This window comes from Onychomys torridus, chromosome 23, assembly GCF_903995425.1.
Source record: "Onychomys torridus chromosome 23, mOncTor1.1, whole genome shotgun sequence".
Classification (NCBI taxonomy): domain Eukaryota; kingdom Metazoa; phylum Chordata; class Mammalia; order Rodentia; family Cricetidae; genus Onychomys; species Onychomys torridus.
The window spans coordinates 32,391,105-32,410,774 of NC_050465.1; the positions used below are offsets into that span (position 1 = coordinate 32,391,105).

The 19,670-nt window shown below is 36.9% G+C and overlaps 1 protein-coding gene across 6 annotated transcripts in view; it reads left to right on the forward strand.

Annotated features, from left to right (window-relative positions):
- Positions 1-19,670, forward strand: part of Gulp1 (GULP PTB domain containing engulfment adaptor 1) — a 250,007-nt gene that overhangs the window by 202,966 nt on the left and 27,371 nt on the right. For all 6 annotated transcript variants that reach the window (XM_036173406.1, XM_036173404.1, XM_036173401.1 and 3 more), the window contains exons 4-6: positions 1,311-1,382; positions 10,292-10,390; positions 18,158-18,295. In XM_036173406.1, coding sequence (XP_036029299.1) covers positions 1,311-1,382; positions 10,292-10,390; positions 18,158-18,295 — 309 coding nt within the window. The remainder of the gene's footprint in view (positions 1-1,310; positions 1,383-10,291; positions 10,391-18,157; positions 18,296-19,670) is intronic.

Here is a 19,670-nt window from a genome sequence, read left to right on the forward strand (position 1 = left end):
CTCTGCTTTGTAACCTTATACTGGTCTTGAACTCGCTATGTAGTCCAGGTTGGCCTCTGATCCCCTGACAGGGGATTGAGGGTGTGAGGCACTGTGTCAGGCGCTAAATGTATTTCTTAATTATGGATGGAAAAGTTAAGTAGAGAGGCCCACATTAAGTTGGCCTTGGTTAAATTCCATTGGTTTAAGTAAAGCTCTTGGAAAGAAGCTTTAAAAGGTGCCCAGAGTACTGATTGGCATGAATTTATTTTAGAACATTATTGGAGTTTGTCTTAGTTAGGGTTTCTATTGCTGTGGAGAGACACAATGATCACAGCAACTCTTATAAAAAAAAAAAAAAAAAAAAAAAAACATTTAATTGGAGTGGCTTACCATTTCAGAGGTTCAGTCCATTATCATCATGATGAGAAGAATGACAGCATGTAGACATGGTGCTAGAGGAGTAGCTAAGAGTCCTACATCTTGCAGGATGTTGCAAGAAGTTGACTGACATTGCATGTTATCTTGAGCATAAGAAACCTCAAGCCCCCCACCCCCTCCCTTCAACAAGGTCATACCCACTCCAACAAAGCTGCACCTCCTAACAGTGCCACTCCCTATGATGAAATTATGGGGGCCAATTACATTCAAAGTACCACTTTCCACTTCCTGGCCCCTATAACCTTGTAACAGCATCATAATGCAGAGTCTCAACAATGTTTTAAAGTCCAAAGTTCAAAGTCTTTTCTGAGACTCATGCAATCTCTTAACTGTAATCATCTTTAAAAATCAAAATCAAAGAGCAGATCACATACTTCCAACATATAATGGCACAGGATATACATTACCTTTCCAAAATGCAAGGAAGGGAGCATGGTGAGGAAATGCTGGACCAAAGCTAGACTGAAAACCACTTGGGCATCTCCATTTCTGATGTCAAAATGCTCTCTTCAGGTCTCCAATTCCATTCTGCTTTGTACTGCAACACACTTCTTTCTCTTGGTTTGGTTCTGCTTCTTGTTAGCAGCTCTCCTCAGCAGGTATCCCATGGGTCTGGCATCTCTAACATCTTTTCTTCTCCAAGGCAATCCAAGCTTCAAGTAAAATACTTAGGTAAAATATGTTTTAAAAAATATTTTGAAAACTAGGAATTGTAAATGGTCAAATGATGTATTTTTGTGTGTTATACACAAATTGAGTAACAGTTGTTCCCCTTAATTAGGATTTGTGTTTGAATTTCTGCTTAACTTTCCCATATGCAGAGTAGTGCCTTCAGGTAGCTCAATGATGGGGCTTACTGAAGCCTGTGTCTAATGAATGCTCATGTTCAGTTTCTTGGCAGTACAGAAGTGGAGCAACCAAAGGGAACAGAAGTCGTGAGAGACGCTGTGAGGAAGCTGAAGGTAAGTAAAGCTCTCAGAAAAATGTCTAATGCATTGGTCTCTTGTCATCAGCAGATTGACGGACGGATGTCCAAAACATGGATAACTGTGGTAGGTATAGCTCCACTGTCTTTAAATTACACTTAAAAAACTACCATCTGATCAAAGAGACACTTTAAAGTATAAACACATTCATACAGTTATTTTGCTGTATATACTATATTTTTGTAAAGTATAATTTCTTACAGTCTCTAAAAGCTTTTAAGGCCCAAGTATTTATATTCAGTGGTAAGCTTTATATTTCTTGGATAATATGAACCTATGCTCTAACTCAAAACTGGTAGAAGCATCATAGAAATTTCTGACAGTTAAAGTATCATATATACCAGTTGAAAATATGGTTAGAGTTGATTACAAAGCAGAATTTTGTAGTGCTTCTATACATTAAGGATACCGCAATCAGCCATGTCAATCAGCAGTTTTAGGGGAGATTGTATAACTAAGGGAGCAGAAAAAAATATTGATTGAACAGCCTAAATAATATATTTCTTGAAAAAATTATGCAACTTCATGAACTCATGTTCAGCAAATTTCTTAATAAAATTACCATTACACACCACAAACATGTTTATGTAATAGCCCACCTCTTGAAAGCCTCACTGAGATTTCATTTGGAAAACTCCTTCAAGAGCTCATGCATCTTCATGTTGTAAGAGGGTCACAAACCACTACTTTATTTGCAAAGTTAACTTTTCTTCTCTTTGGTTGCTCTCATATCTTGGTGGGTGTAGGACAACCTTTCTGTGATCTTGGTTCTAGATCATATGCTCATTCCACAGGAATATTATACCTTATGGTTTGTTCCAGGCATAATTATGAGCATTCAAAATTACTACTGTGTTTTTGACAAGGCCAAATAAAGTATATGCAAAGTTTAAATTGAAGGAAAAGATCAGAATGAGATTTGTGCTACAGATAAAGAAATAAAGTAGACTGTTTAGTCCTGTAAGTAAACATTCTGTGGGGTCCCAAGATAATATCACTCACATTTTGGAAAATGCTCTCCTTAGCCATTTCTCTCCACTGTTCATTGGATGATGAGTCATGCTATTCTTCATCTGAGCAACACTTTTAATCGTTAATAGAGGGTTTTATTTAAATACCTTGTAGTTTGTGGCAACGCTTAAAATATGATTGTATTTAATTGTTTTAATAGTGGTCCAAATCCTGGGTGAGCACAACTTTACTGCAACCAAAACATGTCTTAGAAGAAAAATGATGTTGGCATTATTTCTTTATATTTGGGAATTCCTCATTCAGTATCTGAAATATGAAACTAAAATGATTCAATTATATTATGACTATGACAAAGAGATATTTGAACTTAAATGGCTTCTAAAACTATAACCAGTTTAATATGCATTTTGTGAGGTTTTTATATGGCATTTCTATATAGTTTCATACTTAGAAATAAAGTCTTATTGTGGAATATAATGGACAATAACAAGAGAGTTAAAATGTATACTAAATGGACAGTAGCTTTTATTAAATGTGTATCTTTCACAATTAATATGCATTTCATAAATAAATTATTGGTTGAAAAATGTGTTTCTCAGGAAAAGGAATGTTCATAGAAGAGACTCTTGCACTAGTAGACACTAGTAAGATGGTGGTTTTTATATGAGTTTGTTGTAATTGCTTCTTTTATGTTGTGTCAGAGGTCAGAGGCTATGATAAAATGTATCAGTATTTATTACACATATTTTTAGTTTTGCTATCATATAGATATGGCCATAGGGTGGCGCTGTGGCTCCATTAGAAATAGAAACTACAAAATTGTCTGTGACCCCATTTTGATTTTCTGCTTATGTTGCCCACACAAGTGTGTCCTGACTCTTTTAGTAAATACATTGTAATGTTGTGCTCAGATTTTTTTCCTCATGTGGTTAAAAATGTAATTTATATTCACTCTCCTTTCTAAGTTTGTGTTTTTAAATGTATTGGCTTCTGACATTAGGTAAGAATTAGAAATGTAAGCATAATACCGACTGATGGAACTCTTAAAGAATTTTCAGTTAAGTTATTTTTATACTACTGTACTTCATGACATCTTTATTTTTAACAAAATATTTCTAACGATTTGGTTATTCATTATTTTGTGACTATAGAGAATTTGTTGTTTATAAATTTCAAAGTAATAACTTGTGTAAGAAAATACTTTCATATTCTGTTTGCCAAAACAGCATGTCATTTTTCTATTGCTTAATTATGCTTTAGCCTCATATTTAAAAAAGCAGTAAGTATCTAAAAGTATGATACTATAAAACTCAGAGCTGTTATCATGAATTTTATTTTCAGAAGGATTCTCTTTCAACACAACCAGCTTAAACACCTGGACTTAACGTGTGTTCACAATTTTTTATGTCTTAATATCAATACACACTGGGACATAGATATTAATTAAACAGCCTCCCTGAGACATGAGCAGAGAAAACGTCTTTTGGCCCCAGTTTGAAAGGACTATCTCCTAGTTAAAGAGGTTCTGTTCAAATATGTGAAACTGCTTCAGTGTAATACAGCCTTGGGAGTCATTGTCAAGACATGGTCATCAGCCTAGGATTTCATCGTTGGATTTCACTCTGTGTAACATAATTCTCTTATGTCTTCACAGTCTTTTTTCTTTAATTGACCAATTATTATGTAGAACTTAGTTATATACAAACAGCATGATTATTAGGAATGTTTTAGCACTTTAAGTGTAAGAAACACAAAGTGGCATAGAAGTGCTAAGTAATTTACAAATGATGTGATGGTATACATAAGGGACCCTAAAAATTCTACCAGGGAACTCCTAAAGCTGATAAACACCTTTATCGAAGTAGTTGCATATAAGATTAACTAAAAAAATACTAGTGGCTAGACTGATAAAGATATCAGGGGAACAACACCTTTCATAATAGCCTAATAGCCTCAAATAATATAAAATATCTTGAGGTTAACTCCAGTAAGTGAAAGACTTATATGATAAACACTTCAAATCATTGAAGAAAGAATTTGAAGAAGGTATCAGAAGATGGAAAGATATCCCATGTTAATGGATCGGTGAGATTAACAGAGTAAAAATGGCCACCCTACCAAAAAGCAATGTACAGATTCACAATTGATCCTACCACAAGGACATTCATTCAACAATGTCCATTGCAGCTTTATTTATAATAGCCAGAAACTAAAAACAACACAGATTTCCCTCAACAGAAGAACAGATAAAGAAAATGTAATACATTTATACAATGAAGTATTATTGGCCTGTTTTAAAAAAAATGACTTAATGAAATTTGTGTGCTAATGTATAGAACTAGAAGAAAAATCATCCTAAGTGAGGTAACCCAGATTCAGAAAAACAGATATGGTGTATATTCACTATTGAGTGGATATTAGCCATAAAATATATGATAACCAAGCTAAAATCTTTAGACTCAGAGAGGTTAAATAAAGAAGAAGGGTCTGGGGGACACAGGGATCTCCTTGGGAGGAAGAAATAGAATAGATTTTATGGTCAGACTTGGGTAGCTGGGGACAGGAGTGGGGGATCAGGTTGGGATGAGTGGGGTAGAAAAGGAATGTGCAAGGAGAGATGACTGAAATTGGAGAGCATTTGGTGGTAGTATGGAAACCTACTACAGTGTAAACTTCCTGGACTATATGAAGGTGATCCTAATATGAGCTCCTAGTAATGGGATGCATGGAGTTTAAACTGGCCTTCTCTTGTAGTCAAGCAAGGCATCCAGTAGCCAGACTAGATTGCATTCAATTGAGTTGTTGACTAAGGGGTCCCATGGAAATCCCTAAACAACCCAGGCTGTTGCAAAAACAAAGTGTTGCTGTCTGCAAACTGACAACAGGACCCCATTGCCAAGAACAGCACCTATATTCCTCCTACATGGAGCCCTCATCCCTATGTTCTAGTCTCTTTGCTCTGGGAAGGTACTCGATAGGCTACAGAAAAAGAAACATGGATACCAGTCCAGCCACAAAACCTCTGAACTACAATTTGTCCAGCCTGCAAACTATGTTAGGGTGATGGTGGCACAGAACTTGTGGGAGTAGCCATCAAATGTCAGATTTGACTTAAGCTCCCTCAATGAGAAGGAACCCATACCTGAGACTTCTTGAGTGACCAAGAACCAGAGAGTACATAGCCCAGAGATACCTAGGGTTAAACTAAACTCTACTGGTCTAAAAAAATTCTAAATTTTTGGTCTAAAATGATTCCTAATGATATTCTGCTATACTAATAGATCAGTGCCTTATCCAGTCATCATCAGAGAGGCATCTTCCAGCAGCAGAAGGGAACAGATGCCAAGACCCACAGCCAGACATTATGTGGAGATAGAGTCTAAATTTCCATCAAATGCTTCCCCTCAGATCTCAGGGAAATCCCATTATGGAAGAGATGGAAAGATTATAATAGCCAGAGGGAATGGAGGACACCAGGAGAACAAGGTCCTCTGCATTAACTAATCGAGGCACACATTGGCTCACAGAGACTGAAGCAGCAAGCCCAGGGCCTGCAGGGATCAGCACCAGGTCCTCTGCATGTGTACTGTAGCTATTAGCTTGGTATTTTTGTGGGACTCCTGATGGTGAGAATTAGTGGATCTCTGATTCTTGTGCCTGCTCTTAGGACTCTTTTCCTCCTATTGGGTTGCTGTGTCCAACTTCAATGTGATAGTTCTTTCTTGATTGTATTATCTTTATTTTGTCATATTTGGTGGTTATCTCTTAGAAACCTGTTCATTTCTAATGAAAGACAGAAAGGGAGTGGGTCTGGAACAGAGGGTAGGTGGGGAGGAATTGGGAGGAGTAGAGGAAGGGGAACTATAATCAGGATGTATTGAATGAGAAAAAAATCCATTTTCAATAAAGGAAAAAATACACATAAAGTAGCATAGAACTGTCAAATTAATAGGACCAAAGTATTAAATTAATTTTCTTGCCCACTAACATATAGTAATGGAGTTAGATTTCACTTTTCAAAATGTCCTGTGAGAGATGTATGGAAATTGAGTAAGGACAAGCATCAAAGTCAATGCTCTTTAAATTTTCATTGCATGCTCTAAATCACAGTGACACATGTTTAACTGACTTTATAATTTCAAATAGCGTTATATTTTTCATCATTTTATTGGTGCAAAGGTTGTGCTTTGATACTATATTATACTGGTGTATAGAATGCTTATGTTTCGCATCCTTTGAACCTTTTTATTAGATGGTTCAAGTTACAAGGATAGATCATTCCATCTATGTAGGTCTATAAAGGAAGGATTTCAGAAGAAAAATTGAGAGAGACATTTGTTAACAAGGCTGTTCAAGTATTTACAGTAAATAATAAGTAAGAAAGAATGTAGCCAAGGATAATAGAGCATCATGTCATGCACTGCCTCTTATCACTCCTGAATTAGAATAATTTTGGAACACCATTAAGAAGTCCACAAGTAAGGAAATCAAGGAGAGTTAAGATGGGAGCTTGCAAAGTCATGTGAGCAGTAAGCTTTACTTTTAGAAAAAAAAAAAAGCAGAGTGACAGTAGTTATCAAATTACTTAAGATATAAAGCTGAGTGAGTCTATTTCTAGATACCAGACTTTTGCAAATATATTTTCAGTAATCATGTCACAAAACTGATGGGAACCTTGACATACATAAAAATGAATCTAAAAATGAATCGAAGCCGGGCTTTGGTGGTGCACACCTTTAATCCCAGCACTTGGGAGGCAGAGGAGAGTGGATCTCTGTGAGTTTGAGGCCAGCCTAGTCTACAAAGCGAGTTCTAGGAAAGCCACAAAGCTACACAGAGAAACCCTGTCTTGAAAACCAAAAAAAAAAAAAGGAGAAGAAGGAGGAGGAGGAGGAGGAGGAGGAGAAGGAGGAGGAGGAGGAGAAGGAGAAGGAGAAGAAGAAGAAGAAGAAGAAGAAGAAGAAGAAGAAGAAGAAGAAGAAGAAGAAGAAGAAGAAGAAGAAGAAGAAGGAAAGAAGAAGAAAGAAAAAAAGAATCAAAAACTTTATTTTTTTTATTTTTTAAATGTAGAAAATGTGATGTTAAGCTGGGCGGCAGTGGCCCATGCCTTTAATCCCAGGACTCAGGAGGCCGAGCCAGGCGGATCTCTGTGAGTTCAAAGCCAGCCTGGTCTACAAGAGTGAGCTTCTGGACAGCCACCCTGTCTCGAAAGAAAGAGAGAGAGAGAGAGAGAGAGAGAGAGAGAGAGAGAGAGAGAGAGAGAGAAGGAGAGAGAAAGAAATAAGGAAGGAAGAAAAGAAGAAAAGAAAAGAAGAAAGGAAGAAAGAAAATAAATGATGTGATGTTACAGGAAGTGGTCTGAATGCAAGTGGGCAAGTGTGGCTTTCAGGCTGCTTTTTACCAGCCCGTTTCATAGCTAGGGTGTTTAAGGATGTTAGGAAATGGGTTCGATGAGAACTGAGAACTCAAGGCTCTTTTAGCACTGTTAACTTCGTCTTGACATGAAGTAGGGGAGGGATGTAAGAGGCTTACACCAGCTGGATAGTGCTTTTTCTTGTCTAAAAATCCTCCCTTTCCTGGGACTCTCCCTTTTCCAGCCCTCCTCCTCCTGTGTGTGTGTGTGTGTGTGTGTGTGTGTGTGTGTGTGTGTGTGTGTGTGTAACATCAACACTCTTTCCTCTCTTCATTTCTTACGTTTTTTTCCTAAACAGAGAAGTTTTAAATTACTGACTGTAGCAAGAGTTTCATAAAATACAAGGTTACACGATTCTTGTTCAGGGTCACAGGAATTGCTGTTTCCAGATGGTGAAAGGGCCTTGGAAGCCATGGTATGGCCCTGGAAGCAGCAACAAGGTGGCTTTTCTCAGGTGGCCTTCTGCAGGTACAAAACACTGAACGACTGGTACTTAGATACTTCGTGAATGGAAACCTCAGAATTGCTTAATTATGCTAAGTCAAAAGGATAGTACAATTGTAAAAGAAAGCTAATACACATTCTTTGAGGGAGAGCTGGAATAACTTTTGGATTGCATGGAAGCAAAATACGTTTCCTAAAGACCTAAAAGTATTTGGCACACATTAGATGTCATGTGTACACTGTAAGGCTTCTAGAGACAAAAGAAAAATATAATAACTAAGCAGCTTATGTTCAAAGGAATGCAGGAAAGAGCAGGCTGAGAAATCATGCCACCCAAAGTGGAGTAAAACAAATAGCACCAGCTGGGATTCGAAGGCAGACACTTCAAGGCACTCCTGTAGGCATTAATTACGTTCCTCTCTGTGGTGGTGCAAAGACATGAAATAAGAAGGCTTTGAACACTCTGCCCTGGGAACAACTATACCATGCATGCTCACATCTGCCCTAAATTAGAGTGAATTGCACAATGCAAATAAATAGGACACAGGAGAGCCTGGAGCCCTGCCCAACCTCACATCTGATCTGTTTGAATCAAGTTCAGAGGACTTTCCATATGCTGAAAATGAGTTGTAGAAGCTCTGGGAATGGGGTGAGCAATCCTACTACTTTAAAAGTCTCCTTTTTTTTTTTTTTTTTTTTTGAGCTGAGGATTGAACCCAGGGCCTTGTGCTTGCTAGGTAAGTGCTCTACCACTGAGCTAAATCCCCAACCCTCCTTTTTCTCTTTTTAAAAAAAAGTCATATGGAGGGAAGGAGACAAGAAAGAAAATAGGAAGTCAAAGGGGTTGCCAGCTGAAACAGAACATCCAGTGAACTAAAGAAAGTAGGGAGTTGGACAGAAACTGGGACACCCAGTGAACTGTGGATTCAGGTAAGTAGCAAATAAACTAAAATGGATTACAAAATAGTGCCCAGGATATACTGACTCTAATAGCGCATATATGCTGTATGTATGTACATAGGTAAACATTTGTGTGTATTATAATATTAAAATTGTGTAAATATGTCCACTGTTTAATACTCAAATTCAATTGGAATCTTACTTTTCGTCCAGTAAATCTGGAGAAGCTGGGGAGAGATAGGCAGAAACTACCTCTGACTGAGAGCATAACGGCTTTGATTTTCCTTTAGATTTTACAAAGATCCTAACAGATGTATACATGTGCTTTAAATGAGTGGAAAGATATTACACCACATCTATGAAAGTAGTGAGAAACCATTGTGTCTCCAAGATGCTGGCTGTGTTTATGATTCCAGAGCACACATGACTCCAAACAGGAGTCATTCATATGTAAAATGACTGGAGCTCTTAGCTTTGGTTCAGATATGTCATTTGGTGTCATCTTTGTTGGTTTGGATGATAAGACGGTGTACACAGCTAGGTAGGTGTCACTTAACAGCAGATGAGCAGCAAATTCTGAGAACGTATTAAAATAAAATTATCGCAAAATGAAGTAATCTCTACCTACCATCCCACATGCTTTCTTTGCTGGTTGGTACACATTCAGCCTTTTAAATACCATGTCAAAAATGTATGAAAATCAAGGTTTTGGTGTTTATCTGGGGGGGAGGGCAGGTTGTTATTGTATAATGATTAGGATCAGCGAGGCATGGTGGCTCATACCTGTAATCACAGCACTTGGGAGGCTAACGCAGTGGATTGTCATAAATTTGAACCCAGCCTGGATCTACATAATGATTCTAGGCTGGCATGGAATACAGAAGAAGAGCTTGTCTCAAAAAGAAAAGTCAAGCAAATGAACAAAAACCAAAGGAAAAAGAAAAAGTAAGTCACTGCAAATGAATCTGAATTACAACTGCCTGGTAGACAGAGAGGGTTACTGAACAAAACTGTTTCTACGAGATACTTTGTAATGGGCAGCGGCAGCACCTGAATTTATGAATGTCTGTTACAGACACAAGCTCCAAATGTACATTTATGTTCATTTTCCACAGGAATGGAACCATAATTGTGTGAATTTCTTTATCATTTGTAGTTTGCAAGACATATCAAGAAATCTGAAGGCCAGAAGATTCCTAAAGTTGAACTGCAAATATCAATTTATGGAGTAAAAATTCTTGAACCCAAAACAAAGGTAAGGCTTGTTTTTGAGAGTTGTGTTGCCCTATTTTTCAGCCAGTGACAATTACATCTATTTTCATGGATATTTAAAATTTGTTACCAACTTTAAATGTTTGGTTCTTAGTGATTTATTTAAATGTATGTAGGAATTTGGTAAAGGGAACTACTTTTGGAATCTTGGAAAAATCTATTCTACAGCCTATGCCCCATACATAATAACAAATAAAGTATGTTCAGTACTGGTAGTACTTGTATTTAGAGATTTCTATTCACTTTATGTTCAAGATGCATGTAGTATGGTTTGCTGGGTACAAAAAAAAAAAAAAGACAAATACTGTGCAGTGTGTTAAAAAGTCGTTTCTTGTAAATACAATTGATGTGTATAAGTTTTTTAGGGCAGCTGTGACAAAATGCCAAAGGCTGGAACTTAAACAGTAACAACTTTGTAGTCATGAGCCTAGAATCTCAATATCCATCTGTCCACAAACTCAGTTTCCTCCATAGCCTCCTCCCTTGGCACAATTGGCTGCTGTATCTTCACGTGCACACACACTTCAGATTCTTTGTATGTCTGGGTTTTATTTATTAGTTTTGTTTTGTTTTTAATAAGGACACCAGATTGAATTAAGGATCATGCAATGCCTTTATATGAACTGAATTTCCTATATAAATGCCTTATCTCCAATTAAAAGTAAACCTTAAGCAGTTTCATGTTAGTATCAACATATATTAATTATACACAATAATGGGTTTATTATAACATTGTCATACGTATATACAATGTGTTTTGATCATAGTTATTGCAATTGCCTTTTTTGTTTTCTTCCTACTCCCAATAGTTCCCTCTCTCTGCCCCCAGTCAGTCCCCCTTCTACTTCCTTCTTCTTTTTTCCCCAGTGAGTTTTACTAGTATTGCTTATAGGAACATGGTGAAGGGCTATTCACTTTATCATTTGCTGTCCCCTGTAGAAAAGGTCTCTCCCTTCACCATAGACTCACTATAGATTCTGTTGAAGTGATGAGAGTTTGTGTGCCTCTTCCACTGCTCACAAGATTTGTGTTAGGGCCAATCTTGTAGAGGTCTTGTGTGGGTAATTACAGCTGCATTGAGTTCAGAATGCACCAGGCATGTCATACCCAGAAGCCAAAGTATCTCACATCTCTTCATCCCTTCCTATGGCTCTTACATCCCCTCATCTTCTGTGTACTCCCTGAGTCCTGGAGGGAGTGATATAGATGTGTAACTTACAGATGAACACTCAGCAATTACTTTTCGTCATCATTTCAGCAATCATGAGTCCATGCAGCTACCACTGAACTGCAAAAGAAGTTTTTATGGCCCAAATTGACAACACTAATCTATGGGCATACATGTAGTTATTTAGGAGGTAATTTGGTGACACATTATGTCCACTCAGTAAACAATAGCAGTGATTTCCTTGCTAGGACTTATGACTTCTATGTCTATGTAGTTTGACAAGGCCTACAATGCCAGACAGGAATTCTCTCCTCTGGTGCAGATTTCAAATTCAATCAGAAAGTGGTTGGTTGTCCCTAGGATATAGACCTGCCACAGTTGTACCAGTGGGCTCATCTTGTCTGTCCAGCTGATAGTATAGCGTCCAAGGACTGCACTTAGTAAGACTGCATTGCAACTCACCCTTAGCAGCCTGCATAGCGCCTCCTAGCACTGTGAGAGCAAGCCAGTAGGAAGAAAGCTCCTAGTGAAGTCCAAGTTGATTTTTCCATGTCCTCTGGCTGACACTTACCACATTTTCAGGAATACGGTCTTGCCATCTAGTTCTGTTGGACAGCAAACAAAAGTGGCAATAACCTTTTTACTTAGGGCTCTCAGGGGAATCCTTGATCAACATCTCACAGGAGGTAACCTACCTCTCTGAAACAGGGATTTTTATGTAATGACTTATGTTCCCCAGGAGCAGCTTTATCTATCTATGCAGGGTCCTTCCATTTAAACTCATTGTTTTTATATTTTATACTTTTAACCTAGTTTGCCAATTATCAGTTTTTTCATATGTCGTTAGTTTTAATTGATCTTCTCCTGATCCCTTTGTTTCTTCCATCTCTTTGCTACCTTCCCCATTCAGTCCTTGCACCCCAATAGTAAGTCTTTAAGTCTGACAGCACTCAGAAGCACCCACCAGCATGAGCAATGAGGCTTAAAAGCCAAATATAAAAATGGTAAGGGAGATTTTCTAATTGGCCACAGCTGGATGTCTGCCTTATTTTCACATGGTGCAATGAGCTGGCTGCCAGTGATTGGTTAAAACCCAGCTGTATATAATTGGCTGAAACGGCACTGTTTGTTACTTGTCAAGTTAGGCTATTTACCTACTCTTGGCTTGTAGTTTGCCAGGTAGGAAATGAAATAGGCAGACAGCATCAAACTAATGAGCTCCTGCTTATGTCATTAAACATTTCTGATACAATTATAGTTTACCATATTGCGAATGAGTTCTTCAGGCAGAAGAAAATGAGGTCTAAGGCCTGACATTGTCTACACAATCCTAAACTTATTTTTAAAATTTATTTTATTTTATGTGAATGGGTGGTTTGCTAGCATGTGTGTCTATAACACCACTTGCATGCATGGTGCTGATTGAGGCCAGAAGAGGGCATTAGATCCCCTAAAACTGGAGTTACATATGGTTGTGGGTGCTAAGAATCAGACTCTTATCCTCTTAAAGAGTATTCAGTGTCTTAACTGCCATCTCTCCAGACCCAGAATCCTAATCTTTTCATGTATTTGTAAATAGTTGAGGGATCTTGGCATGGATACACATGTGGTTCCTTTTCCTAGATTCATTGTTATAGAATGATGGTGTCCTTCAAATTCCAGACCTGAATTTGAGACTTGTTAACACACCTTGTAGTGATTTCCTATTGTATACCCCCAGTTAAACAATAAATAGAGATCTGAATGCCTTAATTGCATCTGTTCCAATATAACTGCTGCTGAAAAAAAAGAAGTAAAGTAACGTAAAGTGAGAGTGTCATTACAGGCCACTATAGTATATGTAGGTTGCTTAGATACAAAATAATTGAAAGTGAGGCTCATTTCCCAAATGGGTGGCTTGGCTGAGAAAAACTCTTCAGGTATATGACATATGCAAAAAGGACAATCGACTAAGAAAGTGACAAGTACAGGGCGGCACTATAGCATACACCTAACCCGTGTCCTGTAATCAGCTTAGTTCCTATCAGTGTACACTTAGAATGATCCAAATGTATCATTGTTCTATCCATAAAATATTTAAACAACACAAGTACGATTAAATAGAGTGTGTACAGGTAATTTTTTAGTCTTTTCAATTAGGTAATAATGTCATATCCTCAGAAAGGTACAACATATAAAGACTCAAGACAATCCATGTTGGTTCCACTGATAAATAGTATGAGGGATCTGTCGCTGTGTGAGACTGAGGACAGATACGTGTGGGCCAGTGCCACCAGTAGTAGTTGAGAAAACTGTGAATAACAATTTTTTTATTTAACCTGTTGTGTGTGGCATGATTTTAATCTGCCTTTTATAAGACAGATTTCTGTAAATGAACAATAGGGGAAAGTTCTCTAAAGGATTCCAACAAGTAGTTCAGATATCCCTTTCTTCTCTCTTGGCTTTTTGACCATTTGGTGAAATACTTCTTATTAATCCCAGTAAGCAGTATCTTCCAGTTGGTCCCAGCTGCTTCACTAGGTTTTGACATTTTACCTGGGAATGCAGAGTCATTTTTTCCTTAACTTTTAAATATGACAATAGAATTACAAAAAAAAAACAAAAAAGTTTAAAAGGACAGGAAAAGAAGAAAGTAAAGAGAGGAGGTGCTAATAGGTGATTATTGTCTAGCAAAAACAAAAAAAAATATTCTGAATACACTGTGAAATCAATTTTAGTGTAGCACAAGCCTGTAATTTGTGAAAATCAGAGTAAAGGCAAGAAGGGCAAGAAGCTGAATGATGTTCATCTATGTTCTTCTTGTTACTGGATAACCCTGTTTTCAGATTTTTGCCTGTAAATGCCTCTCATTGCCAGCTTGTCAGTCTGTCATTCTGTCTCCTAAATTGTTCTTGTCAAAGTCTCTATGCTTTTCACAAGTAAACTCCATCAGTAAAATGTCAGTTCAATAGGTTTTGATGGAACATCACTAGTGACTTAACTTTTGATCATTCCTGACAGCCTTACTCAGATCAGTAATATCAGTGTCCATCCTTGTCCCAGACCTTCAGCTCCCTCTGCTGAACAGCATTCTTAAAAAGGGACTGTTGTATGCCCTTCTCAAAAGTGTTCATGTACAGGAAGGCTTGACTGTGTACATAGGTAGGAAGACTTGACTGTGCACATGTGTAGGAAGACTTGACTGTGTGCCTCTATAGGAAGACTAGACTGTGTGTATGTAAAGGAAGACTTGACTGTGCACATGTACAGGAAGATGACTGTGCATGTACAGGAAGACTATAATGTGTGCATGTGCAGGAAGATTAAACTGTGCATGTACAGGAAGACTACACTGTGTGCATGTAAGGAAGACTACACTGTGTTCATGTACAGGAAGACTTGACTAAGTGCACATACAGGAAGTGTTATCTTTTCATTCCAATGAAAAAAATAAAAGCTACTCAGAGAGTTACTAGCTCTGTTAAACACCAGTGTCCCCAAGACTGTTGGAATGTTGGTGTCTGTAGTCATAGTGTGCCTCTGAGAATCAGTTCTCATGAGAAGTCAGTCATGTGGTATGTTTGAGAGGAAGGAGATGAGGTGAAAGGGGAGAGTAATACACTTCACCAGAACATCTCACACACGAATTTAGAAACCAGGACTTCAAGAGAAATACATGAATCTAATAATAAAAGTCACTTTATTTAAGTTATGAAAAAGATCAATTAAATATGAGGCTCCTGAATTTATTTATAGATATGTGTGTAAGAGGTGGGATTTTTAAATATACTATTAATCAATGACCTTTCTTTACAGAAACTATTTCTTCCCCACTTGGGTGGGTAAAATTGAAATAAATGCAATCTCTGTAGCAGTTATCACCTATGCTTTTCTAATTTCTACTTCCCCTAATTATTCTGTAAATGAAGCATGTGGTTCTGGAAACAGTGGACATAGAAAGAAACACATATTAATCTTTTTTATTTCAGCTGTAATGAATGGTATTGAATATAAATATATGTATGTTTTGTTGGTGGTGTTCCCAAATCTTTTTTATCACATCTCACAAAATTAGTTCTAGATTTAATATACATGAATTTTATCACAAGGTGGACTGCATAGTGCTATACAGAAAAAGTTATTCTTAAATACAAGAAGCTCTGAGTTCAACCATAAGTACCTAAAATAAAAATCAGAGAAAGAAAATGAAGGTATAGTCCTCAGCTCTAGTCTTCTTTCTTAGGAAGATGTCTTTGCTAACTGCCTTAATTGATTTATTGTTGCTATGGTAAAATACTACAATAAAAGCAGTGTAAGGGAGAGTTTTCACTCACTGTTCCTGTTACATTCTGTAGTGGAGTAAGACAAGACAGCATTTATTGAAGCATCCTGTAACATTATGTCCTCAGACAGAAGACAGTGATGAAGGCATGTTAATACTCAGCTTCCTCCTCTACCTTACGCATTCTAGAATAGCCTGCCCAGGGAATGGTCCCACCTACAACTAACATGGGTCTTTCCACATCAATTAATGTAATCAATATAATCACCTACTGATATGCCCAGGGGCCTGTTTCCTGGTGTGATCCTTGGGTTTTCTCAAGGAGACAGGTCACACAAACGATTACATCAATATAAACAAATATTAGGCTAATGCAGAACTGATTACAACCAAATACCCTCTGTGACCATACTGGTTGAGTGAATAAAAAATGGCATGTTCCACCACTTGCTATAGAAATGATATGTTTATCCTATAAGTAAGTAGAAATAATAAATCATTTTTTCTGAATCATATAACAATAATTATACAGTTATATAGTTGCATAGTCATTATTTTCTAAATGTATAATGGCAAGGAAATGTATCATAAACATGGTTATATAGTTATTAATGATATATATTAGCTATCAGTATTCAGAAACTGAAGTATGGCTCAGGGTTGTTATTTGATTGTATTAAAACAAAAATATATATTAATATGAAAAAATGTTTGCAGTATCAGAAAAAAATCTGAGACATACACAGTCATTGTTTATCTAAACATTAGGGGCAAGAAAGAGCAGATGCCCTCATCAATAACCTATTGACAAAAAGAAGAAGGAGACTATGAAAGTAGGAGAGAGACTTTTAGAGAAGAGAAAGGATGGGGTAGCAGAACTTGGAGTGGGCTAGGTACGATAAAAATGTTTCATGTATGTATGGAATGTCACAAAGCCAATTATTCTTCACAGTTAGTGTGCACTAGCTAGGAAAGCCTGCATACTACTCTTTCTAGCACTTCTCCTCTCTTGTATAGAATGTATAGATCAGAAATGTCAACGCATGTTAGCCATACAGTATCTTTCTTTCCCCCTTCATCATTAAGCTCATCCAGCAAATACTTAGTGACCTGCCATTCAGCTGACACTCAGGGGATAATGCATTGCTACAGATTAATTCTCTGAGCATTTATTATCTGTGACATTTAGTTCTCATTTTCAGTCTGATAAACAAAATAGAAATAAGAATGATAGATTATATCAAAGCAAGTATGCATGTAAAATGCAAAAAGGTAAGATTCTATGCCATCATTGTTACTGATTTTGATGACAGTCTTTGAGTTTCTGATTCAACTGCAATAAATACAGGAAAAAATGTTTATAGCAGACACTCTGATGTTTAAAATTATAAAGACATTCACCTAGTCAGCTTTGGATGAAACTACAATAGCTCCCATCTCTAGTCTTTTACAACACCCACCAAATGTGATGACCAGAGTTTCTGACTGACACTGTGTGTTATAATGCACTTTGAAATAAAGAATGCATATAGCTAGAGTAAAAAACAGAATGATTATTGATTGTATTTTATTTTCATCACTTAATTATTATGTATAACATAAGACTTTTTTTTAACCCCAATGTGTTGCAGAAAACTATGGTGATAAACAGATAATATTGATGATGATCCTAAGTTTCATAATTCGTTGGTGTGTGTGTGTGTGTGTGTGTGTGTGTGTGTGTGTGTGTGTGTGTGCACCCATGCTGCTACGCTGTCTGTTTGGTTGAGTAGTTGTCTTTCTATCTATTACACGCCCTAATTCAGTCATCTGCAGTCTGTTGTGTTAACAGCTCTGTGCTACCAAAGTTGCAAGGATGACCTTGGGAAAAAAGGCCCAGGAGTGAATGAATAACCACCCAGATCTTCTATTTAATGAGAGAACTCTTGTGCAGAGGTGGTTCTGCTCTGGATGAGACTGCTAATTATTATCAGTACAAAAAATGCAAAGAATTTGGCAGAATTTGTTCTTTTGGAATTGTTTTAATTGTATTCTCTTAAGTAAATATTCAAGGTTTAAGGAATATGGTTTTTAAATATCCACTGATCCTCCTTTTTTTCCATTATGTACTGGTGTGTGCACTATTGCAGCAAATGTCTTGTTTCAACCTTGAGTCAGGAGTTTCATCTCCATCATGTGTATATTTATTTATATTTAAGGCATGTGCAATTATAAGAACAAGGGTTGACAGGTGATCGCTGTGCTTTCAAAACTGTAAGATGTATTATTAACACAGCTGATATTTCAGAATGAACTACATTTATTTCTGCTCATGTTCACAGGAAGTCCAACACAACTGCCAGCTTCACAGGATCTCATTTTGTGCAGATGATAAAACAGACAAGAGGATATTCACTTTCATATGCAAAGATTCCGAGTCAAATAAACATTTGTGTTATGTATTTGACAGTGAAAAGTGTGTAAGTATGCCAGATGTTTTAGGGTGGTTTGTTCTCTTTTCCAAGCCAGGAATTGTCTTGTTTCCGGCATGAACAAAGTATTTGGAAATGAATAAGGCCTGCAAATGCTTAACTGCATTAATAGGTCCATCCTGTCATGAGAACAGCCTTCAGGATTTCATCCTAACTAAATGCTTATGTTCATTAACAAAAGTTCGCATGCAAATTTCTTTCAGAAGAGCATCATGGCTACTTTTATATGTTTGCATTTATCTCAAAATAGTGTAGTCTATTTTAAATTTTAATCTAAAAGTTATTGACTAATGTCTGCATGATGCAAAGAGGAGCAGCGAGCAAAGTGAGCTTTTCCTAGAATATGAGGAATTTAATGATGACAAATATTTTAAGCTGAGGAATCAATGCTGTATGGCTGCTTAAATTGTTTCCAATTCTTTAAAAATTGGTTTTTGGTGTTTATTATTCAGAACACTTAACGTAAGTAGTGGTGTTGAACCCCCTTCCCCATGTATGTGTGTGTGTGTGTGTGTGTGTGTGTGTGTGTGTGTGTGGTATTGTATGTGTGTCTGTGTGTGTGTGTGTGTGTGTGTGTGTGTGTGTGTGTGTGTGTGTGTGTGTGTGTGTGTGGTATTGTATGTGTGTCTGTGTGTGTACCATGAATGAATTCTGAAGTTCTTAACATGTAGGGGTGCTTGAGAAATTCTAAAATGCAACAATTCCTTAATCATTCAACATCTTAAGGAAAACCCTATGTCCTGCTTATAAATGTAAGCTCATTTTTATAGCCAAGTCTGCATTCTGTTATAAAACCTAATCTGAGCACATATTGCAACCATTGATGGCGTCAATGGAAAACTATCCAACCTCAACAACACTGTTGGATTAAAATGGAAATAGAACTAAACTCATTTAGATTCTATTTTTTCCTTGTTCTCAAAAATAGAAAATTACTAATGTCATGATTAGGTGGTTTATTTATCTGGTTTTTCCATGTGGACTTTTTGAAAATAAATACTTGTTTATTTCATACTTATTTCTTACATCAGGTGGATAACAGATACTTAGCAACAGATACTTTTTCTTGATGGAAAATATAGTATTTAAATTTACTCAAAATAGCTAAGTTGTTTCCTACATCTTTTAAATTTTAGAGCTCTTAAAAAACAAGTTCATATGGTGACTATTTGGCTTCATATAAGATCTATTTGGAATTTTGTAAACAAAAAAGTATGCTTCTCAATGCAAGTCAGTAGTCTACAGACAAGAAGGGACTTTATATGGAGACCACATTATTGATAATTCATCCCAGTTCATAAGTACACCATAGTTACATATTCCTATGCTTCCTCAGCATGCTGTTTGCATTTTGTTTGTATGA